Source organism: Microtus pennsylvanicus, chromosome 1 (genome assembly GCF_037038515.1).
Source record: "Microtus pennsylvanicus isolate mMicPen1 chromosome 1, mMicPen1.hap1, whole genome shotgun sequence".
NCBI classification, from domain to species: domain Eukaryota; kingdom Metazoa; phylum Chordata; class Mammalia; order Rodentia; family Cricetidae; genus Microtus; species Microtus pennsylvanicus.
In genome coordinates this window covers 152803193-152830405 of record NC_134579.1, presented here as the reverse complement: position 1 = coordinate 152830405, position 27213 = coordinate 152803193, and the positions used below count along the sequence as shown (strand labels likewise).

The 27213-nt window shown below is 45.4% G+C and overlaps 3 protein-coding genes across 4 annotated transcripts; all 3 read left to right on the top strand.

Moving 5' to 3' along the window:
* Positions 1 to 18: 18 nt before the first annotated feature.
* LOC142832318 (leukocyte immunoglobulin-like receptor subfamily B member 3-like) lies at positions 19 to 26924 on the top strand. Of its 2 annotated transcripts, none has more exons than XM_075942730.1 (15): positions 19 to 145; positions 309 to 344; positions 522 to 806; positions 918 to 1223; positions 2169 to 2453; positions 2579 to 2884; positions 3711 to 3761; positions 21921 to 21971; positions 23480 to 23530; positions 24406 to 24507; positions 24821 to 24896; positions 24975 to 25012; positions 25232 to 25284; positions 26039 to 26197; positions 26631 to 26924. In XM_075942730.1, exons 1-15 carry the CDS (start codon positions 112 to 114, stop codon positions 26808 to 26810), a joined length of 2013 nt encoding a protein of 670 aa, XP_075798845.1. In that variant the 5' UTR covers positions 19 to 111; the 3' UTR covers positions 26811 to 26924. The 2 variants fall into 2 exon arrangements, with proteins under 2 accessions (XP_075798845.1, XP_075798837.1); XM_075942722.1 differs by having other exon boundaries at positions 39 to 145; positions 547 to 806.
* On the top strand, positions 8259 to 23473 carry LOC142832335 (paired immunoglobulin-like receptor B). The gene is made up of 9 exons (XM_075942768.1): positions 8259 to 8292; positions 8456 to 8491; positions 8669 to 8953; positions 9089 to 9394; positions 10342 to 10626; positions 10752 to 11057; positions 11283 to 11576; positions 11813 to 12115; positions 22676 to 23473. Exons 1-9 carry the CDS (start codon positions 8259 to 8261, stop codon positions 22804 to 22806), a joined length of 1980 nt encoding a protein of 659 aa, XP_075798883.1. The 3' UTR covers positions 22807 to 23473.
* On the top strand, positions 17930 to 20417 carry LOC142832362 (paired immunoglobulin-like receptor B). Its single transcript, XM_075942799.1, has 5 exons — positions 17930 to 18019; positions 18184 to 18219; positions 18422 to 18681; positions 18793 to 19098; positions 20039 to 20417. Exons 1-5 carry the CDS (start codon positions 17952 to 17954, stop codon positions 20338 to 20340), a joined length of 972 nt encoding a protein of 323 aa, XP_075798914.1. The 5' UTR covers positions 17930 to 17951; the 3' UTR covers positions 20341 to 20417.
* Positions 26925 to 27213: the final 289 nt, after the last annotated feature.

Genomic DNA, 27213 nt, shown 5'->3' with positions numbered 1-27213 from the left:
ATGTCATGCAGAGTCCCTGCATTGGAGGCCACACCCTGTGTTTCCTGTCTCTCCAGGCAGTCTCTGTACCTCTGCCCATGGACAGAGTTGCAGCTTTCATGAAGAGATACCATGACCTTCACCTTCACAGTCCTGCTCTGTGTGGGTGAGATGTGGAGATGGGGAGGGGATATTGTGGTCTGGGATTGATGCTGCCTCACAGCCCAGCACTGACATATCAGAAAACAACACAGTCTCAGGAAGTCCAGCAGATGGGAGGACATGCTCAAGCTTCAGAAACCAACTTCTCACAGGGAACTCTCTTCCAGGACTTACTCTGGGCATCGGGGTTCCAGTGCTGGCAGGTGAGTGGCTGCAGATATCATGACCTTCACTTCCCATCATTCCCAGAGGCCATGCCTGGGCAGGGAGGCTGGAAAACAACAGATGTGTGCTAAACCTCTGGGCAGCTGGATGGTTGGGGTTGGGGCCTGCAATCTGAGGATGGCAGTCCTTGGTCCTAGCTGCCTGTTTCCATGCAGGATCCCTCCCTAAACCTATCCTCAGAGTACAGCCAGACTCTGCAGTCTCTGAGAATACAACAGTGACCATCTTGTGTAAGGGGACCATGGGAGCTGAAGAATACAGACTCTATAAAGAGGTAGACCAGCGTCTACAGCTCACAGAGATTCCACAGAACCCTAAGAACCAAGCTGAATTCTCAATCTCAGAAGTACACCGTCGACATACAGGGCGATATTGCTGTCGCTACTGGACCTATGATCGATGGTCAGAGTACAGTAACTCTCTGGAGTTTGTGGTGACAGGTGAGAGGCTTGGCTGTCAAGAAGTGGGTCTGTTCACAGTATTTCTCCCTTCACGCAATAGAAGATATTGAGCCCTTGAGGAAATTTAACTGATCCTTCCTTCCCTCCTAGGAGTCTACAGTAAACCCAGCCTGTCAGCCCTGCCCAGCCCTGTGGTGACTGAAGGAGGGAATGTCACCCTCCAGTGTGCCTCAAGTCAGCAATATCACAGGTTACTTCTGACTAACAAAGGATCACAGAAACAGTCCTTTACTAAAGACCCACAGTATAACTACTTTACTGGACAGTTCCGGGCTCAATTCTCTGTGGGTCCTGTGACCTCCAGTCAAAGATGGACATTCATGTGCTACAGCTATCACAGTTATAGCCCACAGGTGTGGTCAGAACCTAGTGACCCCCTGGAGCTCCTGGTCTCAGGTGAGGAACCCCAGATTTTCCATTTAATGCTATTGAAATTATACAGGTGTTCAGGGAGGACATGGTGCGTGGTGTGTGTGAGGAGCCAGGGCTCCTGAGCCCATTGACACAAAGCACATGAGACAGTGAAGAAAATATACAGAGTCCAAGGCAGAGAGTAGCAGGGGGTACAGGCCAGAAATGAATCTTTATGGTGCCTTCTGTTATTCTGGATCAGTTCAAGTAGCATCCACAAGAGTTCAGGAAAATCTACAGAAGACTGTGAGGAAGGAATGTTGGAGCTAAAGTACTCAGGACACCAGAAGAACATGAACCACAGAATCAACTAAGCAGGAGTCATGGGCTCACAGAGACTGAGGCACCAAACTCAGAGGCTGCACTGGTCTGCTCTAGGCCCTCTGCACACATGCTGTGGTTGTTTACCTTGGGTGTTTTGATTTGTTTTGTCTTTTAGAATTTCGCTGTCTAGTTCTGGCTGTCCTGAACCTCACTCTGTAGGCCAGGTTTGCCTTGACCTCACGGAGATGGGCCTGCGTCTACCTCCTAGTGCTGGGAATAAAGGCCTACACCACTACTGCCTGGCTAGCTTAGGGTTTTTGTTAGAACCATAATAGTTGGAGCTGGGAAGTCTCTGACTTTTTTTAATGCATTGGGATTTTTTTTTCTTCTACTGGGTTGCCTTGGTTAGGCTTAACATGAGGGTTTGCGCCTAGCTATTGTCCATATTTGGTTAATATCATTGGCAAGCCTGCTTTTCTCTAAAGAGAAAAAGAAGAGCAGTGGATCTGGGGGTGGGATGGGGTATGAGATATGGGGAGGCTGCTGTCAAGATGTATTGTATGACATAAGAATAAATTTAAAAGAAAACAAGTGTCATCTGCAAGTAGGTCTTTCTCTGTGCCACTTCCAAACAGGAACAACTTTTTCTCTCCTACTTCCTTGCAGGGACCCTCCACAAACCCACCATCAAGGCTGAACCAGGATCCGTTGTAGCCTCAGGAATACTCATGACCATCTGGTGTCAGGGGACCCTGGATGCAGAAATCTATGTTCTACAAAAAGAGGGAAGTCAAAAACCCTTGGACATGCAAACCCCAGAGAAGCCTGAGAACAAAACCAAGTTCCCCATCCCTTCTGTGACACATCTACATGCAGGGAAATATCACTGTTACTGTTACAGCTCAGCTGGCTGGACAGAGCGCAGTGACACCCTGGAACTGGTGGTGACAGGTGAGGGGACAGTCAGGGTCTCAGCCCCAGACTCTGCTCTCAGTAGTATTCCCCTCCCTCAGCCTAAACCTGGAAAGCATTGTGTATCTGGGAGCACATGTATCAGTCTGAGTTTTCTGTCCTAGGAATCTTCAACAGTAAACCCAGGCTGTCAGCCCTGCCCAGCCCTGTGGTGATCTCAGGAGGGAACATGACTCTCCAGTGTGTCTCAGGGAAGAGATATGACAAGTTTATTCTCACCAAGGAAGATCAGAAGTTCCTCAGCTTCGTGGACTCACAGTATATACCCCATATTATGCAGTACCAAGCCTTGTTCTCTATAGATCATGTAACACCAAACCTCACAGGGACATTCAGATGTTATGGTTACTACAAGCAGTCCCCACAGCTGTGGTCAGTATCCAGTGACCCCCTGGAAATATGCATCTCTGGTGAGTCACTCCCATCATTGACCAATTATTTCTGACACCCAATGCCTTTTGTTTAAGTGTCCCACTGTGTAGCTGCAGATAAAGAGTGAAAAGGAAGAACCTTGTTGATGAACTAGATTCCCAGTCCTTGGCCAAGCAGCCACATGTGCAGGGCCGGATGGGAGGAGACAAGTGCTTGGTAACAACCATCTCCTCAATCACCTTCCCTCTAGGCCTATCCAAGAAGCCATCCTTGCTGACTCACCAAGGCCATATTCTGCACCCTGGAAAGAGCTTCACCCTGCAGTGTTGCTCTGATATCAGCTATGACAGATTTATTATGAACAAGATGGGGTAACTGATTTCACCCAACACTATGCCATAGGGCCCACTTCACACTGGGCTCTGTGAGCAAGCCTTCTGGAGGCCAGCACAGATGCTATGGTGCACACAAAAATGTTGGGGAAGACCACTTGCTTGTTTCCGGCTACTTAGACCCAAAATAATAACACAGCAATTTTGTTATTTGCAATACTCTTTGGTCAATAACTTAAACATATTTTAACTAGCTCTTATATCTTAAACTAATCCACCCCCTTTAATCCATGCATCACAATGAGGTTGTGGAATATTGTCAAAGTTTTGGCAGGCTCCATTTGAGGCATCTGTCTCTGGTGGAGGCTACGTGGCTTCTCTCTTGCTCTGCCTACTCTCTCTCTAAATATATCTCTTCCAGTCTGCCTGTATTCTGTTAAGCCATTGGAGGAAAGCAGCTTATTTTTTAACCAATAAAATCAACACATACACAGAAGGACTTTCTACACGACTCCTCTGTTCTGTTTCCTAGGAACCATTGGAACCTCGACCCCACCACCCTCAAGGCCCCTGACAACAGATGGTGAGTATCAGGCATGTCACTTCAGGGAGTATGCTCCATCCCCAGGCTGTTTCACTGCTCTTACTCCACTGATGTCCTCTTTTCTGTCACTTCAGCTTGTGAGGGAAGGAGGCAAATAGATTCCAATAGAGACCACAGACACGCAAGACTTAGAGGTTGAGGTACAGAATGTGGTGTTGAGAGATAGATGCTCTGACTCAGTTTAGTGACTCAGGATCGATTCTATAATGTAAGGATAATTTATTCTATTCTGAATTTTTTTGTTTTCACTGGTGTTCCACAGTGTTGCTGAAGGAAATAATAAGAAAAAGAGAGGGAACTCAGCTGTGACAAGGGAAAAAGATACATTCCAGAACTTCATTAGTTTATAGAATGAGAATGATATGGGTATTTACATTAAATGAGGAAGAACGACAAAGAAAAACCCTCAGGTCATATGCCTATATCATACTCTTCTTCTGTTGACAAGATCATTGAAAATTATTAGCCCGTTCAAGAACATGCCCAAAACCAAGGCAGTTGAATAAAGAGAATTCAAACTCAAATTACTGAGAGTATAGGGGCCAAGTTTTGTCAAGGAAATGTAGGGGTCCATGGTGGACATTCAGTTATCTTGGGCACATTTAGGTATCTTGGGATCATCTAGTTTTCTTGAAGAAATTTTGACCATCACTAAACTCTGTAACTTCTTTGTCCACAACACAGCCTCAAAAAAACAAGATCACACAGTGGAGAATCTCATCAGGATGGGATTTGCTGTCATGGTCCTCATAGTCCTTGGGATTCTAGTCTTTGAGGCTTGGGGCAGCCAGAACCTGGCCTCATGGTGTCCTTAGGAGAGGACAGGACCCTACTCATTCCATCATGAAGATGCATGGAAAATCACTTCCTGTCTAGGCAAAGACAAAAAATCCTGAACAAAGTATTAGCAGGAAACACATCTTTGCATATGGATGGAATGATAGACATGATCAGCATGAGCTTACTCTAGAATTCAAGGTTCAATTAAACATATAAATCTACAAACTCGTGTATGTGTGTGTACATATGTGGTGGTGTTTGGGTATATATGCTTCATTCACAGGGAATAAATGATTGGAAATGTAATTGAAGAAGAAACAGAATTTGATCAAAAGTCAATAACCAAGATCTGCACCTACTTGTAAAGATAGAAAATTACTCACTGCCACAAACAACAAAACACTAGATATGGTATGGTTGAAGCAGGAGTCATACAAACACAGAACCTGTACTCAAGATCCTGCCTCTTAGTGTCTGCCCAGCACTGAAGAAGATTCAAGGCAGAGATTCTTCTACATGCTGCCATGAGTTGTTTGTGAAAAGCAACAGGAGCCATCCTCCGCTGGGCAAACTCCGAAGGAAACATAGGTTTAAAGAGCTAACCCAGAAGATTCCAGTAATTGTAATGTGGTCAGTAATTTTAGTGCATGTGGGGTGCTAGGGATAGAAGCCAAGGGGCACGGTTGGAGAAGAACCATGACCCTACATCCTTGGGAGTTCATATCCACCAATAGATGTGCTGTATCTGCTGGACCTCTACATCTAACCCATCAGTGTCAGAGAGGACTGAAGAGGTGGCATGTGTGGCTGTCAGTCATCTGAGGCAAGGCCATCATATATAGCTCATCCAACCATGTCAGTCCTGCTGTTCAGTTTTTCCCTATTCCTTGGAAGAACCCGGGTCACACTAGGATGAATTTTGACTTTTGCTGTGGAAGAGGAATCTGCTTCTGGTGAACTGACTAGCTTTTGTTTCATAAAAGTTTTTTATTTTGGTTGGGCGGTGGTGGCACGTCTTTACTCCCAGCACTTAGGAGGCAGAGGCCAGCAGATCTGTGTGTTAGAGGCCAGCCTGGTCTATAAGAGCTAGTCCTAGGACAGTCTCCAAAGCTACAATGAAACCTTGTCTCAAAAATATCAAAAAGAAAAAAATTATTTTTATTTAAAAAAATTTTTAATTTTTTTATTTTTAAACTATGTACACTTTAACAAGTTAATTTCCACCTACCAAAACATCTTATCCGAATCTCCCACAAAGAGAAAATTGTCAAAGCATTCTTGTACCAAGATGCTTCTATTTTCTGATTTCTGCATTGTTTTGCATTGGTTTGAACCTTTCAGGAAGAACTCAGATAAGATTTACGCACTTCAAGCAGAGCTTAGTGAACACAAAAGGTAACAATCACAAAAGGTAGATCAAAGCCAAGGGGTTAACACTTGGGTAGACAAGCCAGCTGCAATGCTCTGCAGGAACACTGCACACAACCAGCAGAGGGCAGCACCTCTTCTCACTGTCAATGAGGCCTGTAGGAGGGAGGTGTGAATGAGCTCACAGCACTCAGCAAAACCCCAACTGGTTCAACTGGCATGATCCATCACTTAATCATTCAGGAACAACAGCTGCCAAAGAAATCAATAGGAAGGAGACACTATGGTCATGTGACATGCTTGGCATGAGAACTCACATGGGTGATAAGAAGGCAGGGGCTTGAATGAAAATATCTCCTCAGAAATGAATGAGATGAAATACTTGGTACATACACCTAATGTGGGAAATTTACAGTAAATTATAATCTTACCTCTACCTCCTGAATGCTGAAGCCCAAGACTTGAGTCACAACATCAAATGTGTGCAGTACTGGGGATTAAACCCAGACATCTAAGATTGTCACACAAGGACTCTATGAACTGAACATTTTTCTGATTTAACAAAGGACATACATAGACAGACTTACAAGATAGCAATTATTCATATTAACATTTATGCAAAGAGGAAATTAAGGGTGTCTTTTAGGCTCTGTAACTAAAGGGGGAAATACTCAGTGACCTTTATCTTATTCTCCATGTGACAAACAGGACTTGTGTGTGCCTGACACAATCTTTGAGGTGGTGATAAGAAAGAGAATCGTCCCCATGTGGCACATTCCTTACATGGAATCATTACTGAAGAGAATGTGGAAAAACTGTAAGATTCAGATGTGGTGGATGATGTCAATAAACAATTTTCTTGTCACTGAAGAATAGTGGATCATCTGAGTTCAGAGTGATTGTAAGGATATCTACAAGCCTAATGTAAGTTCAATGAACAACAAATCCAGTATGTGGATGGGAGATGGGTACAAAGTCCCATCCACAGATGAAGAGCTATTGGCATTGATGCCTACTGGGAGAGGGAAAGCCAGTTATCTTTAATGGTGTGGCCCCTGGAACTATGTCCAAGATTAAGAGAAACACAAATTGAACTGCATGGGAGGATGGGAACAGAAAGTTGGGTGTGTAAGACAGGAAAGTGGATTTTCAACTATTAGCAAGACCCAGAAGCAATAAAAGCAAAACAAGTCAGTGAGGAGGGATCCAATCAGAGAGGGTGAGGAGGAAGGGGAGGGGTGGAGGGTGGACGCATCCAAGACACAATGCCTACTGATATGACATTTTCAAACAAGTGAAAAATCAAACACATGGCCATGCATGGTGGCCCACATCTTTAATCTAAACAGGAAGCAGGGGCAGGAGAATTTCTGTGAGTTCCAGACGAGCCTATCATACATAACCAGCTCAGGACAGCCAGGGCTCCACTGAGAGATCCTGTTTCTAATCAATATCAGTAACAATTAAACATATAAGCATAAGAAAACTTTAGCATGTGAAAAAAATTTAAAGGAAAATCAGAAATTGAAAATTGTGGCTCAAGGGTGGAGTATGACTCAGGAGAAGTAGAATACTGGAGGCCCGCCATCAGTCGCTAGTACCAAAAGTAAAGGGAAATAAACTACTTCTATTGAACTCTCTTTTTCAACTAGGTGGTGGAACAGACACCAAGATGAAGATCTTTGGCAAGTTTGCAAACCCTGAAGGGCAAGACCATTACCCCTTCTTCAAGTAAGTATAATATATTATTATTTAACATATGTAGTTAAAAATAAGTGTAAATAAATAAGTATAATTTAAAATTGTAATGAAAACTACAGACATCATAAAAGAACATCCAAATAGAGATGCACATTTGGAACCCAACACTTGAGATTATGAGGAAGGGGATTATAAATTTTATTCCATGCAGATATACATAGCAAGATCCTTCACAGAAACCTTCAAACATTGAAAAATGTGAACATGAATAATTCAAACCCACATATAAATTTATATTTCTTGTATGCAATATTTATATAAGTCTGATAATTTGTCAGCTCCATGTAGAACTGGCAAAGATGAGTACAGATGAAACAGACACTGACAGGATTGTTGAAATGTCATCCATAACAGAACTAATTGTAGAGTCTACTCCCTGACCTAGTCACAGCCTGGAGGAAGACAGAGCCTGGTACCTGAAGAGGGGAGTTCCCTTTCCTGTGGGGAATACAACCATGCCATATAGAGTGCCTGCCTCCAGAGGCCACACCATGTGTTTCCTGTCTCTTCAGGTAGTCTCTCTAGCTCTGCGCATGAACACAGTTGCAGCTTCCAGAAGAGAATGCCATGGCTTTCTCGTTCACAGCCCTGCTCTGTGTGGGTGAGATGTGGAGATGGGGAGAGGATACTGTGGTCTAGGATTGATGCTGTCCCACAGCCCAGCACTGGCCCATCAGGAAACAACACGGTCTCAGGAGGTCCTGCAGAGGGGAAGACCTGCTCAAGCTTCAGGGACAAACCTCTCACAGGGAACTCTCTTCCAGGACTGACTCTGGGCATCGGCGTTCCAGTGCTGGCAGGTGAGTGGCTGCAGATATCATGACCTTCACTTCCCATCATTCCCAGAAGCCATGCCTGGGCAGGGAGGCTGGAAAACAACAGATGTGTGCTAAACCTGGGGGCGGCTGGGTGGTTGGGGTTGGGGCCTGTAATCTGAGGATGGCAGTCCTTGGTCCTAGCTGCTCATTTCTGTGCAGGATCCCTCCCTAAACCTGTCCTCAGAGTAGAGCCAGACACTGTGGTCTCTGAGAATACTACAGTGACCCTCTTGTGTAATGAGACTGCAGGAGCCAAAATGTACTGGCTCTATAAAGAGGTATACCAAGGCCTACAGCTCACAGAGATTCCACAGAACCCTAAGAACCAGGTTGAATTCTCAATCTCAGAAGTACACCGTATGCATGCAGGAAGATATTGCTGTCACTATAAGACTCATGATGGATGGTCAGAGTACAGTGACTCTCTGGAGCTTGTGGTGACGGGTGAGAGGACACATGGGGTTCCTAGCATCACGCTTGACTGTCAAGAAGTGGGTCTGTTCACAGGAATGCCCCCTTCACTCCATAGAAGATAATGAGCCCTTGAAGAAATTTAACTGATCCTTCCTTCCCTCCTAGGAGTCTACAGTAAACCCAGCCTGTCAGCCCTGCCCAACCCTGTGGTTACTGAAGGAGGGAATGTCACCCTCCAGTGTGCCTCAAGTCAGCAATATCACAGGTTACTTCTGACTAACAAAGAATCACAAAAACAGTCCTTTACTAAAGACCCACAGTATAATAAATCTACTGGACATTTCCGGGCTCAATGCTCTGTGGGTCCTGTGACCTCCAATCTAAGATGGACATTCATGTGCTACAGCTATCACAGTTATAGCCCACAGGTGTGGTCAGAACCTAGTGAAGCCCTGGAGCTCTTGGTCTCAGGTAAGGAACATCAGCTTTCCATTTAATAATATTGAAATTATACAGGTGTTCAGGGAAGACTTGGTGCAGGGTGTGTGTGAGGAGCCAGGGCTCCTGAGCCCATTGACACAAAGCACATGAGACAGTGAAGAAAATATACAGATTCCAAGGCAGAGAGTAGCAGGAGGAACAGGTTAGAAATGAATCTTCGTGGAGCCTTCTGTTATTCTGGATCAGTTCAAGTAGCATCCACAAGAGTTCAGGAAAATCTACAGAAGACTGAGAGGAAGGATTGTTGGAGCTGAAGTACTCAGGACACCAGAAGAACATGAACCACAGAATCAACTAAGCAGGAGTCATGGGCTCACAGAGACCTAATCAACAAACTCAGAGGCTGCATTGGTCTGCTCTAGGCCCTCTGCACACATGCTGTGGTTGTTTACCTTGGGTTTTTTGTTTTGTTTTGTGTTTTAGAGGTTCGCTGTTGTAGTTCTGGCTGTCCTGGACCTCACTCTGTAGACCAGGTTGGCCTTAACTCATAGATGGGCCTGCCTCTACATCATAGTGCTGGGAATAAAGGCCTGCACAATAGTCTCTGTCTAGCTTAGGGTGTTTGTTGGAACTATAATAATTGGAGTGGAAAAGTCTCTAATTCTTTCATGCATGTGGGATTTTTTTTTCTTTTACTGGGTTGCCTTGGTCAGCCTTAATATGAGGGTGTGTGCCTAGTTATTGTATGTTGTCATGCCATAATTGGTTAATATCACTGGAAAGCCTGCTCTTACCTGAAAAGAAACAAAAGAGAGTGGATCTGGACGGGGGGAAGGAAATATGGGGAGGCTGTTATCGGGGTGTATTGTATGGCAGAAGAATAAATTTAAAGGAAAACAAAGTCCCATCTGTAAGCATGTCTTTCTCAGTGCCAACTTTCAGACAGGACCTTCTCCTTCTCTCCTACTTCCTTGCAGGGACCCTCCACAAACCCACCATCAAGGCTCAACCAGGATCCGTTGTAGCCTCAGGAATACTCATGGCCATTTGGTGTCAGGGGAACATGGATGCAGAAATCTATATTCTGCATAAAGAGGGAAGTCAAAAACCCTTGGACATGCATACCCCAGAGAAGCCTGAGAACAAAACCAAGTTCTCCATCCCTTCTGTGACACGTCTACATGCAGGGCAATATCAATGTTACTGTTACAGCTCAGCTGGCTGGACAGAGCGCAGTGACACCCTGGAACTGGTGGTGACTGGTGAGGGGACAGTCAGGGTCTCATCCCCAGGCTCTGTTCTCAGGAGTATTCCCCTCCCAAGTCTCACCCTGGAAAGAATTGAAGCTGTATGAGCCCATGTATCAGTCTGCCTCCTTCTGTCCTAGGAATCCACAACAGTAAACCCAGGCTGTCAGCCCTGCCCAGCCCTGTGGTGATCTCAGGAGGGAACATGACTCTCCAGTGTGTCTCAGGGGAGAGATATGACAAGTTCATTCTCACCGAGGAAGATCAGAAGTTCCTCAGCTTCGTGGACTCACAGTATATACCCCATATTATGCAGTACCAAGCCTTGTTCTTTATAGATCATGTAACAGCAAACCTCACAGGAACATTTAGATGCTATGGTTACTACAAGCAGACCCCACAGCTGTGGTCAGTATCCAGTGACCCCCTGGAAACACACATCTCTGGTGAGTCACTTCCATCATTGACCAATCATATTTGACACCCTAAGCCCTTTGCCATGGAAGTGTCCCATTGTGTAGCTGCAGACAAAGAGTGAAAAAGCAAGAACCTGGTTGATGAACTAGATCCCCACTCCTCAGAAGCCACGACATGTGCAGGGCAGGATAGGAGGACATAAGTGTTTGATAAAAACAATCTCCTCAATCACTAGCCTATCATCTTCTCTCTAGGCCTATCCAAGAAGCCTTCCTTGCTGACTCACCAAGGCCATATCCTGGACGCTGGAAATAACCTCACCCTGCAGTGTTGCTCTGACATCAACTATGACATATTTGTTCTATACAAGGTAGGAGTATACTTCACCCAACACTATGGCCATAAGACCCAGGCTGGTCTCTCTTTGGCTAACTTTACACTTGGCTCTGTGAGCAGCTCTACTGGAGGCCAGTACAGATGCTATGGTGTTCACAACCTCTCCTCTGAGTGGTCAGCCTCCAGTGACCCCCTGGATATCCTGATCACAGGTGAGAAACTACATAGCTTTGCTTGGATAACTAACCCCTACTAGGACTCTCTTTGGGGAATTAAGGAGGTGATGCCTGGGATGAAGGACAGGGATCTTATTTAGCAATAGATTCAGAGACAGGGGAGCAGGAGAGGGGCTCAGGTAAAGAGTGTTCTTAGGTGTTCATGAAAGATCCAGGTTATCTGTCAATTCAGAACAATGAAGGCGGCCTCTCATCATCTCTCTCTTATATAGGACAGTTTGAGGTCAGTCCTTCCCTCTCAGTGAAGCCTAACTCCACGGTACACTCTGGAGACAATGTGACCCTGTTGTGTAAGACAGCTGACATAGTGGACACCTTCATTCTGTCTAAGGAGGAAGCAGCACACCCACCGCAGCAACTAAAACCAAAGTTCCAAGCTTGGGATTTCCAGGCAGAATTCTCCATGAGTGCTGTGACCTCTGACCTCTCAGGCACCTACAGGTGCTATGTTTCTGCAGGCTCATATGTCTACCTGTTGTCGTATGCCAGTGCCCCTGTGGAGCTCACTGTCTCAGGTGAGGTGACCCTGAACTGTCATGGAGACTTAAGATCGAAATGCTAGGAGAGCCCTTGTCTTGAGTGAGATTAAGAGGACAGTGGGAAAGAAGGCCCTTTCCCTGTCAGAGAAGTGATGCCAGCAGCAGTCCTTCATGTAATATCTACTCCATCCTTTATTGCAATCTAGGCTTGCAGTAAACAGCATGAGGATATTGGGAGGTTCTGGAAAGATGTAGGACAGTGAGCAAAGTCAGGATCCCTGTGTTAACAGCTAACCCTCACCCTCCTGTGTTCTGTTTCCTAGGACCCATTGGAGCCTTGATGCCACCACCCTCAAATCCCATGACAACAGATGGTGAGTATCAGGCACGCCAGTGCAGGGAGTATGCTCCATCCCCTGGTAGTCTCACTGTCTTATTCCTCTGAAGTCCTCATTCTCTGTCACTACAGCTGGTTAGGGAAGGAGGCAAACAGATCCCAATAAACACCCAAGACTTAGAGGTTGAGATACAGAATGCAGTGTTGAGTGATGAATTTTCTGACTCATGCAATGCAGTTACTCATGATCGTTGCCTGTAATTTCAGGACAATTCATTCTACTCTGAATTTTCTATTTTCACTGTTGTTTCACAGTGGTGTTGATGGAAATAGGAATAAGAGAGGGAACCCAGTTACGGCAAGGCAAAAAAAGATTCATTCCAGAACATCATTAGTTTATAGAATGAGAATGATAGGTATTTACATTAAATGAGGAAGAAGAACTCAGATAAACCCTCAGGTCACATGCCCACATCATACTCTTACTCTGTTCACAAGATCACTGGAGACTATCAGTCCATCCTAGAATATGCCCAAAACCAGGACAGTTGAATAAAGAGAATTCAAACTCAAAGCACTGAAAGCATAGGGGCCAAGTTCTGTCCAGGATATGTAGGGGTCCATTGTGGAGATTCAATTACATTGGAGATATTTAATTATCTTGGGATCATCTCCTTGAGGGAATTTCCACCATCACTAAACTCTGCAACTTCTTTGTTCACAATACAGCCTCAAAGAAACAAGATCATACAGTGGAGAATCTCATCAGGATGGGGTTTGCTGTCACGCTCCTCATAGTTTTTGGGATTCTGGTCTTTGAGGTTTGGGGCAGCCAGAACCTGGCCTCATGGTGTCCTTAGGAGAGGACAGGCCCCTACTCATTCCATCAGGAAGATGGGTGGATAATCTCTTCCTGACTAAGGAAAGACTAAAAATTCTGAACTAATTGTTAGAAGGGAACACATCTTGGCATATGGATGGAATTATAGACATGATCCGCACGAGCATACTCCAGAATTCAAGGTTCAATTAAACATATAAATCTACAAACTCGTGTGTGTGTGTGTTTGTGTGTACATATGTTGTGGGGTATGTGTATTTGTGCTTTATTCACAGGGAATAAATATGCGAAATGTTATTAAAGAAGAAACAAAGTTTATCAAAAGTCAGTAACCAAAATCTGCCCTTACTTGTAAAGATAGAAAATTACTCACTGCCATAAACAATAAAACACTAGATATGGTATGTGTGAAGCAGGAGTCATACAAACACAGAACCTCTACTCAAGATCCTGCCTCTGAGTTTCTGCCCAGTACCAAAGAAGATTCAAGGCAGAGAATTCTTCTACATGCTGCCATGAGTTGTTTGTGAAAAGCAACGGGAGACATTCTCTGCCGGGCAAACTCTGAAGAACACAGAGGTTTAAAGAACTAACCCAGAAGAGGCCATCTGAGTATGTGATCAGTAATTGTAGTGCATGTGGGGTGCTAGGGATAGAAGCCATGGGGCATGGTTGGAGAAGAACCATGACCCTACATCCTTGGGAGTTCATATCCACCAATAGATGTGATGTCTCTGCTGGACCTCTACATCTAACCCATCAGTGTCAGAAAGGACTGAAGAGATGGCATGTGTGGCTGTCAGTCATCTGAGGCAAGGCCATCATATGTAGCTCATTCAACCATGTCAGCCCTGTTGTTCAGTTTTGCCCTGTTCCTTGGAAGAAACAGGGTCACACTAGGATGAATTTCAACTTTTGCTATGGAAGGGGAGTCTGCTTCTGGTGAACTGACTAGCTTTTGTTTCATAAAAGTTTTTTATTTTGGCCGGGCGGTGGTGGCACACCTTTTATCCTAGCACTTGGGAGGCAGAGGCAGACAGATCTCTGTGAGTTTGAGCCCCGCCTGGTCTATAAGGCTCCAAAGCTACAGAGAAACCCTATCTCAAGAAATCAAAAAGAAAAAAAATATTTTTTAATGTTTAATTTATTTTAATTTTTATTCTGTTTAAACCTCAGCAAGTTAACTTCCACATACCAAAATCTTTTATCTGAATCTCCCCAAAAGAGACAAATGCCAAAGAAATTCTCATACTAGGATACCTCTATTTTTTGATTTATGCATAGTTTTGTATTGGGTTGAACATTTCAGGAAAAACTCAGATAAGATTTACACACTTCAAATAGAGGGATGTGAACACAAAAGGTAACAATCTCAAAAGGTAGATCATAGCCAAGGGGTTAACACTGGGGCATACAAGCCAGCTGCAATGCTCTGCAGGAACTCTGCACACAACCAGCAGAGGGCCGCACTTCTAGCTGACAATGACGCCTGTAGGAGGGAGGTGTGAATGAGTTCACAGCACACAGTAAAACCCCTATTGGTTCAAATGGCATGATCCACCACTTAAATCAGGTCAGGAAAAACAGCTGCCAAAGAAATCAATAGGAAGGAGACAGTATAGCCATGTGACATGCTTGGCATGAGAACTTACAAGGGTAGAAAAAACAAAGCAGAGTCTGGGATGGAAATATCTCCTTAGAAATGGATGAGATGAAATACTTGGTACATACACCCAATGTGGGAGTTTTACAGCAAATCCATTTTCATTATTGAAGGTTATTACATGCATAAAATATGATTGATCATGTTCACCACATACTCCAGGGGAATTTTTCTTTCCTTTTATGAGATATTGCCTGATATAGTTTAGGCTGACCCAAAACTCATTACATAATAAGAATATCCTTAAAATCCCGATACTCTTACCTCTACCTCCTGAATGCTGAAGTCCAAGACTTGAGTCACAACATCAAATGTGTGCAGTACTGTGAAATAAACCCAGACATCTAAGATTGTCACACAAGGACTCTATGAACTGAACATTTTTCTGATTTAACAAAGGACATACATAGACAGACTTACAAGATAGCAATTATTCATATTAACATTTATGCAAAGAGGAAATTAAGGCTATCTTTTAGGCTCTGTAACTAAAGGGGGAAATACTCAGTGACCTTTATCTCATTCTCCATGTGACAAACAGGACTTGTGTGTGCCTGACACAATCTTTGAGTTGATGATAAGTAAGAGAATTGTCCCCATGTGGCACATTCCTGACATGGAATTATTACTGAAGAGAATTCGAAAAAAAAAACGGTAGGATCCACAGGTGGTAGATGATGTCAATAAATACTTTTCTGGTCACTGAAGAATAGTGGATCATCTGAGTTCAGAGTGATTGTAAGGATATCTACAACCCAATGTAAGTTCAATGAACAACAAATCCAATATGGGGATGGGAGATGGGCACAAAGTCCCATCCACAGATGAAGAGCTATTGGCATTGATGCCTACTGGGAGAGGGAAAGCCAGTTATCTTTAAAGGTGTGGCCCCTGGAACTATACATGAGATTAAGAGAAACACAAATTGAACTGCATGGGAGGAGGAGAACAGAAAGTTGGGTGTGTAAGACAGGAAAGTGGATTTTCAACAATCAGCAAAACCCAGAAGCAATAAAAGCAAAACAAGTCGGTGAGGAGGGATCCAATCAGAGAGGGTGAGGAGGAAGGGAAGGGGTGGAGGGTGGACTCATTCAAAACACAATGCCTACTGATATGACATTTTCAAAGAAGTGAAAAATCAAACCCATGGCCTTTCATGGTGGCCCACATCCTTAATCTAAACGGAAAGCAGGGGTAGGAGAATTTCTGTGAGTTCCAGACCAGCCCATCCTACATAACCAGCTCAGGACAGCCAGGGCTCCACTGAGAGAGCCTGTTTCTAATCAACATCAATAATAATCAAACATATGAGCATAAGAAAAATTTAACATGTGAAATAAATTTAAAGTAATATCTGAAATTGAAAATTGCAGGAAAAGGCTGCTGTGGCTCAAGGGTGGAGTATGGCTCAGAAGTAGAATATTGGAGATTCTGGCATCTGTCTCTAGCACCAAAAAGTAAAGGGAAATAAACTATGTTTATGGAACTCTTTTTTTCCAACTAGGTGGTAGAACAGACACAAAGATTGAAATCTTTGGCAAGCTGGCAAGCCCTTGAAGGGCAAGACTGACTCTTGAGCCCCGACTCAGTGACTCCATGAAAAGTGTCAAGACTAAGACCAAGATCACTCCTGATGATCGGTGGTTGGGATTTGCTGCCAGCAGATAGAGAATGACTGCACCCTGACCAAGAGCAAAGTCCAAAAAGATTCCCACCCTTCACCTGGTGCTGTATGTGTGTGATAATAGAGCCACCCCTTTGCCAGTTTCTTTAGAAGTAAAACTATGACAAGGCTGTGCACTGCTCAGTAGAAGGATGAGCTTCTTGTTCATCCAGGCCACCCAGAAATGAAATAATCACACAGAAATTGTATTAATTAAATCACTACTTGTCCCATTAGCTCTGGCTTCTTATTGGCTAACTCTTACAACTTAATTTCACCCATTTCTATTAATCTATATATCACCACGAAGTTGGCCTACTAGCAAAGTTCCAGCATGTCCTCTCCGGTAGCAGATCCATGACCTCTCCTGACCTCGTCTTTCTCTCACGGTATTCACTGCAGTCCCTCCACCTACCTAAGTTCTGCCCTAACAAAAGGTCAAGGCAGTTTCTTTGTTCATTAATGATAATCACATCACATAGGGGAGACTCCCAGATCACTGCTGCCCACAAGGTCTGCCACACTTGCACCCATATGCAGCTGAATGCCTCCAGACCAACAACCTGCACACCAAGAAAATCAAAGAATGCTTGGACCTGGTTGACCCAGGACACCCAGAACCAGCACCTTTCTTTATTTTTTGCCTGAGCAGAAGGACACAGGAAAGTGATGATGCTAAGACTGAGCTACTGACAAGGATCAACATTACACAAGGAGATAACTGCCTCTGTAGCTGTCGTCTGACCTCCAAGCAGTACTGTGGCACATTTAAATATACACCAATGAAGAAAAAGTAAGTGTAATATATTATTATTAACTATGTGTAATTTAAAGAAATAAGTGTAAATAAACAAGTATAATTTAAAATTGTACCGAAAAGTACACATATCATGAAAAACATCCAAATATGGATGCATATGTGCAATTCAACACTTTAGAAAATGAGGAAGGAGATTATAAATTTTATTATACACAGCAAGATTCTTCACAGAAACCTTCAAACATGAAAAAGTATTTCACAAAAAAATGTGAAAAGGAATAATGCAAACCTAAATGTGAATTTGTATTTCTTGTATGTAATATTCATATCGGCCTCATAATTTGTCAGTTCATGTGGAATTGGCAAAGATGAGGACAGATGAAACAGACACTGACAGGATTGTTGAAACGTCATCCATAAAAGAATTCATTGCAGAGTCTACTCCCTGACCTAGTCACAGCCTGGAGGAAGACAGAGCCTGGTGCATGAAGAGGGCAGTTCAACTTCCTGTGGGGCTGCACCAGTAAACCGTGTCATTCAGAATGTCTGCCCCCAGAGGCCACACCCCATATTTCCTGTCTCTCCAGGCAGTCTCTATACCTCTGCCCATGAACACAGTTGCAGCTTCCAGAAAAAGATGCCATGACCTTCACGTTCACAGCCCTGCTCTGTGTGGGTGAGATGTGGAGATGGGGAGGGGATAGTGTGGTCTAGGATTGATGTTGTCCCACAGCCCAGCACTGGCCCATCAGGAAACAACACAGTTTCAGGAGGGTCCTGCAGAGGGGAGGACCTGCTCAAGCTTCAGGGACAAACCTCTCACAGGGAACTCTCTTCCAGGACTTACTCTGGGCCTCAGGACCCCAGTGCTCGAAGGTGAGTGGCTGCAGATGTCCTGACCTGCACTTCCCATCATTCCCAGAAGCCATGCCTGGGCAGGGAGGCTGGAAAACAATAGATGTGTGCTAACCCTGGGGGCGGCTGGGCAGTTGGGGTTGGAGTCTGCAATCTGAAGATGGCTGTCCTTGGTTTTAGCTGTTCTTTTCCATGCAGGAACCTCCTCTAAACCTATCCTCAGAATACAGCCAGACTCTGTCGTCTCTGAGCAGACTACAGTGACCTTCTTGTGTATTGGGACTGTGGAAGCCAAAGAGTACAGGCTCCATAAAGAGGTATACCAACGTAGAACACATGCAATGATTCCACAGAACCCTAAGAACCAGGCAGAATTCTCAATCTCAGAAGTACACCGTATGCATGCAGGGCAATATTGCTGTCGCTACCGGACCTATGATCGATGGTCAGAGTACAGTAACTCTCTGGAGCTTGTGGTGACAGGTGAGAGGCTTGGCTGTCAAGAAGTGGGTCTGTTCACAGTATTTCTCCCTTCACGCAATAGAAGATATTGAGCCCTTGAGGAAATTTAACTGATTCTTCCATCCCTCCTAGGAGTCTACAGTAAACCCAGCCTGTCAGCCCTGCCCAGCCCTGTGGTGACTGAAGGAGGGAATGTCATCCTCCAGTGTGCCTCAAGTCAGCAATATCACAGGTTACTTCTGACTAACAAAGGATCACAGAAACAGTCCTTTACTAACGACTCACAGTATAACTACTCTACTAGACAGTTCCGGGCTCAATTCTCTGTGGGTCCTGTGACCTCCAGTCAAAGATGGACATTCATGTGCTACAGCTATCCCTGGTACAGCCCACAGGTGTGGTCAGAACCTAGTGAACCCCTGGAGCTCCTGGTCTCAGGTGAGGAACCCCAGATTTTCCATTTAATGATATTGAAATTATACAGGTGTTCAGGGAGGATTTGGTGCAGGGTTTGTTTGAGGAGCCAGGGCTCCTGAGCCCATTGACACAAAGCACATGAGATAGTGGAGAAAAGATAAGAGTCCAAGGCGGAGAGTAGCAGGAGGTACTGGCCAGAAATGAATCTTCATGGAGCCTTCTGTTATTCTGAATCAGTTCAAGTAGCATCCATAAGAGTTCAGGAAAATCTACAGAAGACTGTGAGGATGGATTGTTGGAGCTGAAGTACTCAGGACACCAGAAGAACATGAACCACAGAATCAACTAAGCAGAAATCATGGGCTCACAGAGACCGAATAAACAAACTCAGAGGCTGCATTGGTCTGCTCTAGGCCCTCTGCACACATGCTGTGGTTGTTTACCTTGGGTTTTTTGATTTGTTTTGTCTTTTAGAATTTCGCTGTGTAGTTCTGGCTGTCCTGAACCTCACTCTGTAGGCCAGGTTTGCCTTGACCTCACGGAGATGGGCCTGCGTCTACCTCCTAGTGCTGGGAATAAAGGCCTGCACAATAGTCTCTGTCTAGCTTAGGGTGTTTGTTGAAACTATAATAATTGGAGTGGAAAAGTCTCTAATTCTTTCATGCATGTGGGATTTTTTTTCTTTTACTGGGTTGCCTTGGTTAGGCTTAATATGAGGGTGTGTGCCTAGCTATTGTCCATATTTGGTTAATATCATTGGCAAGCCTGCTCTTCTCTAAGAGAAAAAGAAGAGCAGTGGATCTGGGGGTGGGATGGGGTATGGGATATGGGGAGGCTGCTGTCAAGATGTATTGTATGACATAAGAATAAATTTAAAAGAAAACAAGTGCCATCTGCAAGTAGGTCTTTCTCTGTGCCACTTCCAGACAGGACCAACTCCTTCTCTCCTACTTCCTTGCAGGGACCCTCCACAAACCCACCATCAAGGCTGAACCAGGATCCATTGTAGCCTCAGGAATACTCATGACCATCTGGTGTCAGGGGACCCTGGATGCAGAAATCTATGTTCTACAAAAAGAGGGAAGTCAAAAACCCTTGGACATGCAAACCCCAGATAAGGCTGAGAACAAAACCAAGTTCCCCATCCCTTCTGTGACACATCTACATGCAGGGCAATATCACTGTTACTGTTACAGCTCAGCTGGCTGGACAGAGCGCAGTGACACCCTGGAACTGGTGGTGACAGGTGAGGGGACAGTTTAGGGTCTCATCCCCAGGCTCTGCTCTCAGGAGTATTCCCCTCCCTCAGCCTAAACCTGGAAAGCATTGTGTATCTGGGAGCACATGTATCAGTCTGAGTTTTCTGTCGTAGGAATCCACAACAGTAAACCCAGGCTGTCAGCCCTGCCCAGCCCTGTGGTGCTCTCAGGAGGGAACATGACTCTCCAGTGTGTCTCAGAGAAGAGATATGACAAGTTCATTCTCACCAAGGAAGATCAGAAGTTCCTCAGCTACATGGACTCACAGTATATACACAGTACTATGCAGTACCAAGCCTTGTTCTCTATAGATCATGTAACACCAAACCTCACAGGGACATTCAGATGTTATGGTTACTACAAGCAGTCCCCACAGCTGTGGTCAGTACCCAGTGACCCCCTGGAAATACACATCTCTGGTGAGTTACTCCCATCATTGACCAATCATTTCTGACACCCAATGCCTTTTGTTTAAGTGTCCCACTGTGTAGCTGCAGATAAAGAGTGAAAAAGCATGGGATAAATCCGGACTAGCTGAACATAGTGGACAATGAGGACTACTGAGAACTCAAGAACAATCGCAGTGGGTATTTGATCCTACTGCACTTACTGCCTTTGAGGGATCCTAGGCAGTTTGGTTGCTCACCTTACTAGACCTGGATAGAGGTGGGCGGTCCTTGGGCTTCCCACAGGTTAGGGAACCCTGATTGCTCTTCCAGCAGATGAAGGAGGGGAACTTGATCGGGGGAGGGGGAGGGAAATTGGAGGCGGTTGCGGGGAGGAGGCAGAAATCCTTAATAAATAAATAAATTAAAAAAAAACCTAATTAAAAAAAAAGAGAGAAAAAGGAAGAACCTTGTTGATGAACCAGAACCCACGGGAGAAGCTGTGACGTGTGCAGGGCAGGATGGGAGGAGACAAGTGTTTGGTAACAACCATCTCCTCAATCACTAGCTCATCACCTTCCCTCTAGGCCTATCCAAGAAGCCATCCTTGCTGACTCACCAAGGCCATATTCTGGATCCTGGAAAGAGCTTCACCCTGCAGTGTTGCTCTGACATCAGCTATGACAGATTTATTATGAACAAGATGGGGTAACTGATTTCACCCAACACTATGCCATAGGGCCCACTTCACACTGGGCTCTGTGAGCAAGCCTTCTGGAGGCCAGCACAGATGCTATGGTGCACACAACAATGTTGGGAGAGACCACTTTCTTGTTTCCGGCTACTTAGACCCAAAATAATCACACAGCAATTTTGTTATTTGCAATACTCTTTGGTCAATAACTTAAACATATTTTAGCTTGCTCTTATATCCCAAACTAATCCACCCCCTTTAATCCATGCATCACAATGAGGTTGTGGAATATTGTCAAAGTTTTGGCAGGCTCCATTTGAGGCATCTGTTTCTGGTGGAGGCTACGTGGCTTCTCTCTTGCTCTGCCTACTCTCTCTAAATATATCTCTTCCAGTCTGCCTGTATTCTGTTAAGCCATTGGAGGAAAGCAGCTTTTTTATTAACCAATAAAAGCACACATACACAGAAGGACTTTCTACACGACTCCTCTGTTCTGTTTCCTAGGATCCATTGGAACCTCGACCCCTCCACCCTCAAGGCCAATGACAACAGATGGTGAGTATCAGGCATGTCACTTCAGGGTGTATGCTCCATCCCCTGGCTGTCTCACTGCTCTTACTCCACTGATGTCCTCTTTTCTCTGTCACTTCAGCTTGTGAGGGAAGGAGACAAGCAAATTCTAGTAGAGACCACAGACACGCAAGATTTAGAAGTTAAGGTACAGAATGTGGTGTTGAGAGATAGATGTTCTGACTCAGTTTAGTGACTCAGGATTGATGTCTCTAATGTAAGGACAATTTATTCTATTCTGAATTTTTTGTTTTCACTGGCGTTCCACATAGGTGCTGAAGGAAACAATAAGAAAAAGACAGGGAACTCAGCTCCGACAAGGGAAAAAGATACATTCCAGAACTTCATTAGTTTATAGAATGAGAATTATATGGGCATTTACGTTAAATGAGAAAGAAGGACACAGGAAAAACCCTCAGGTCATATGCCCATAACATACTCTTCTGTTGACAAGATCATTGAAAATTATTAGCCCATCCAAGAACATGCCCAAACCCAAGGCAGTTGAATAAAGAGAATTCAAACTCAAATTACTGAGAATATAGGGGCCAAGTTTTGTCAAGGAAATGTAGGGGTCCATGGTGGACATTCATTTATCTTGGAGACATTTAGGTATCTTGGGATCATCTTGTTTTCTTGAGGATATTTTAACCATCACTAAACCCTGTAATTTCTTTGTCCACACACAGCCTCAAAGAAACAAGATCACACAGTGGAGAATCTCATCAGGATGGGATTTGCTGTCATGGTCCTCATAGTCCTTGGGATTCTGGTGTTTGAGGCTTGGGGCAGCCAGAACCTGGCCTCACGGTGTCCTTAGCAGAGGACAGGACCCTACTTATTCCATCATGAAGATATGTGGGAAATATCTTCCTGTCTCGGGAAAGACTAAAAATCCTGAACAAAGGATTAGCAGGGAACACATCTTGGCTTATGGATGGAATTTAGTTATGATCAGCATGAGCATACTCCAGAATTTAAGCTTCAATTAAACATATAAACGTACAACTTCATTTGTGTGTGTGTGTGTGTGTGTGTGTGTGTGTGTGTGTATGTAAGCAGAGTCAGGATCTCTGGGTTAATATTTAACCCTCACCCTCCTCTGTTTAGAGAGACTACTTGTTTGTTCCTGGCTACTTAGACCCAAAATAATTACGCAGCAATTTTGTTATTTGCATTACTCTCTGGCCAATAACTTAAACATATTTTTATCTAGCTCTTATATCCTAAACTAATCCACCCCATTAATCCGTGCATCACCATGAGTTCATGGCCTATTGGCAAATTTTCGTCAGGCTCCAGTAGAGGCGTCTGTTTCTGGCGGAGGCTACATGGCTTCTCTCTTGCTCTGCCTACTCTCTCTAAATACATCTCTTCCAGTCTGCCTGTATTCTGTTAATCCATTGGCTGAAAGCAGCTTTTTTATTATCCAATAAAAGAAAAACATACAGAGAGAAGGACTTTCCACATCACTCCTCTGTTCTGTTTCCTAGAACCCATTGGAGCCTTGACCCCACTACCCTCAAGGCCCATGACAACAGGTGGTGAGTATCAGGCATGTCACTTCAGGGAGTACACTCCATCCCCAGGCTGCCTCACTGCTCGTACTCCAGTGAAGTCCTCATTTCTGTCACTTCAGCTAGTTAGGGAAGGAAGCAAAGGGATCCCAATAGACACCGCAGAAACCCGAGACTTAGAGGTTGAGGTACAGAATGTGTAGAATGCAGGTTGAGAGATAGATGTTCTGACTCAGTCTGGTGGATGGGACATGTGCGTGAGGTGGAGAGAAGGGATCCCAAACACTCACCTCCGCATCCTGCCTCTAAGATCTTGACAACAAACCTCCCACCTGCATGAATCTGGCCCCAGAGGGCGAATAAGCACTCTGTTGGAAGGCGGGGTCCTGATGGGAAATAGCTTTCTATGGGCTTGATACATGTATTTGTTGAGATGTTAACTTGGACAAGTCCTTTCCATTCTGTGCTGGCTGCTGTTTCTTTGAATATAAAAGGGAGAGGCCTGCCCCACGTGTGTAAGTTTTTTTCAGTTCTGGCCTTGAATGGCACCCATACTAATAAAGGAGGCTTCCAGAACCTGATTCTGTAGTGGGTCTGTCCCACAGTGGTGGTGATACGTGCAAGGGTGGGGCCCAGAGCCATGGCAGGGCACTCAGGCTCCTTCCCTCCAGCTCACGAGGCTCAGGTTAGATGGAGAGAAGAGCTGAAAGTCAGTCCCTGGGTTCATCTCCGAGCTCTGTCACTCCCAGTCAGGTGCTCTGAGGCAGGTGAACTGTGTGGAGGGAAAAACAGACAATTCCTTGTTGAGTGATTGTGAGGATGGGAGATGATGAGTGCACAGACCCAGCACGGGCCTGGCACACAGTACACATTCCCCACTAATGATGTCACTTGTGCCTCAGGACTGGCTCTGATTGTTGTGTCTGTGGCCCCCCTCCTGGTCCTCATCATCCTCATCTGCCTCCTTCTCAGACGAAGGTATCAGAGAAGATTCAGGAAGAAAGGTGAGTACGGTTTGGGTGACCTGGGTCTCATGTGTTGATACGTTCCCCTGTGAACATCCAAGCAGGGGATCAATACACCAACCCCAGGGAAACCTCAAACTGGGGCTGGGTCGTTTAGAAACACTTGCAGATCTCAGATCGGAAAGAACATGATCTCAGAACCTGTGCAATGTCAGGCATTCTGTGAGCTTTACCTTGTCCTGTTACATTGGCTCACTCACCCATGTTGTAAAGGTCCCTTCCTTCCTTCTCTGTACATGCCTGGGGAAGAGGCTTCCTCCTCTCCTAGATGACACTCTGCTCTCTCTTGCAGCCCAGGAAGAGACAGAATTGCAGCTTCCTGCAGGAACTTCAGTGCTAACAACCAGAGATGGGGGCCCCCAGAAGAGGTAACACATGGCCAGAGACCTAGAGCCCCACCTCTTAGACAGACCTCACTGTCAACTGACATCCCCTTGTCTTTCCAGATCCAACCCAGCTGCTGCCACCCAGGAAAAAAGCCTTTGTGAGAGAAAGAGGGTCCCGGGGAGGGAGATGTCTGATGTCTCAGCACTGCAGGGGTGGTGGACAGGCTCTGGGGTCTTTTCTGTTTGTGTCTGAACTTCACATTATAGACCCAGGTGTATCTAAACATGCCCTGGTTCTCTGTCCCTACCTGGGCAAGGCAGGAAACTAGGGGTTCCTAGACTGGTTGGGAGACATTCTGTTTCTTCTGCCATGACAGATGCTTCAGTGGAGGACATGAAACCTAAGGATGGTGTTGAGCTGGACAGTTCGGTGAGGTCCCTGACTCTATCTGTGTGCTAAGAACTTAGGGCCCAGTTTAGTCCAGGGGGCCATCTTTGTTCCCCATCTCTTGGCCCTCAACATCCACAGCTGACTACTCTCTAATGCAAGCACCTGCCTCATGTGTGCTATGACCTCACTCTTTCCTGGTTTTCCCAGAATCATGTGTCTCATCACGCCTGTCTGCCTTCTGTCTCCTTGGCATCTGTCTGGTTGTCTTCTGAGGGGACATTCCAGAGAGAAAGGCCCAAAGAAACATCTAACAACTGCAGGCAGGAACCAAAGGAGCTGGGGCAGAAACATGTGGGGGTTTTGTTTTTTGCTTGTGGGTGTTTTACAAACATGAATGTCTCTGCATCACATGCCTGCATGGTGCTCCCAGAGGCCAGAAGAGAGTGTCAGATACCCTGGAACTAGAGTTACAGATGAACGTAGGTCGCCATGTGGGTTCTGGGAACCAAACTTGGATTCTCTATAACACAGTCAGTGCTCATAATCACAGAGACATCTATTACCCACAAAAATATGATTTCAGGAAGATGGACTGTGTGCGTACAGCCAAGACAGCAAGGGTTAGGGTGTCAGGATAAGAGGCCAGAACTATAGGAAGGAAGCCCCAGAATATTCCATCAGGGATGCTATCATCTGAACAGGTCACTCTGGCCATGTTGTGGAAAACTGGCCAGAAGAGAGCCCTAGGGGAACGATGTGACACTATCTGTACCTCACTACTTCCCTGCTACAGAGACCACCTGAGGAAGACCCCCTGGGAGAGACATATGCCCAGGTGAAACCCTCCAGGCACAGGAGGGCAGAAGCTGTCCTACCTTCTGTCCTGTCAAGAGAAGTCCTGGAAAGAAAAGATGGAAACAAAACAGAAGAGGGCAGAGAGATGGACACTCAGGTTGGTCCTGTCCTCCCCAGGCCTTCAGCATCCCCTAAGCCTTCAGCATCCCCCAGGCCTTCAGCATCCCCCAGGCCTTCAGCATCCCCCAGGCCTTCAGCATCCCCCAGGCCTTCAGCATCCCCCAGGCCTTCAGCATCCCCCAGGCCTTCAGCATCCCCCAGGCCTTCAGCATCCCCCAGGCCTTCAGCATCCCCCAGGCCTTCAGCATCCCCCAGGCCTTCAGCATCCACCAGGCCTTCAGCATCCCCCAGGCCTTCAGCATCCCCCAGGCCTTCAGCATCCTCCAGGCCTTCAGCATCCCCCAGGCCTTCAGCATCCCCCAGGCCTTCAGCATCCACCAGGCCTTCAGCATCCCCCAGGCCTTCAGCATCCCCCAGGCCTTCAGCATCCCCCAATCAATATACCCTCCTCTCACTCTCTCCTGCTCCAGATTGCTGATTCAGAGGAGCCCCAAGATGTAGTCTATGCCCAGCTGTGTAGCAGGTCGCTCAGACAGGGGACAGCTGTACCTCCCCGCTCCCAGGCAGGGGAAGCCACGGAGGAACCCAGTGTATATGCTGCCCTGGCAGTCACTCGACCAGGTTCTGTTCCCGACAACAAGGAGCAATGACCTCGCCTGCCAAGAGTCCTAACAGAGACCTCCAGAAATTCTGGGAACCCTTGCAAACCTGGTTGTACTATAAGTAACATCATAATTCTGGAAATAAAATAGATTTCTTAATAATCAAGTGGAATGAGAAATGAAATAAAACAGAAGGGTTTTACACGGAGTACTAATTTTAATGACATTTCTCACCAAAGCTGTGCTACAAGAAAATGTACAGGCATGGTTGCACAGATCCATAATCCCAACCCCTGGGAGGCTGAGGCAGGAGATTGCCTTTGATTCGTGGCCATCTTGGGATACCTAGTGAATTTCATGCCAGCCTGGGCTACATTGAGACGTTCAAACAACATTAACCACCAAAGGCCAGGGTGGAGGTACACACCTGAAATCCTAGCACTTTGGAGGT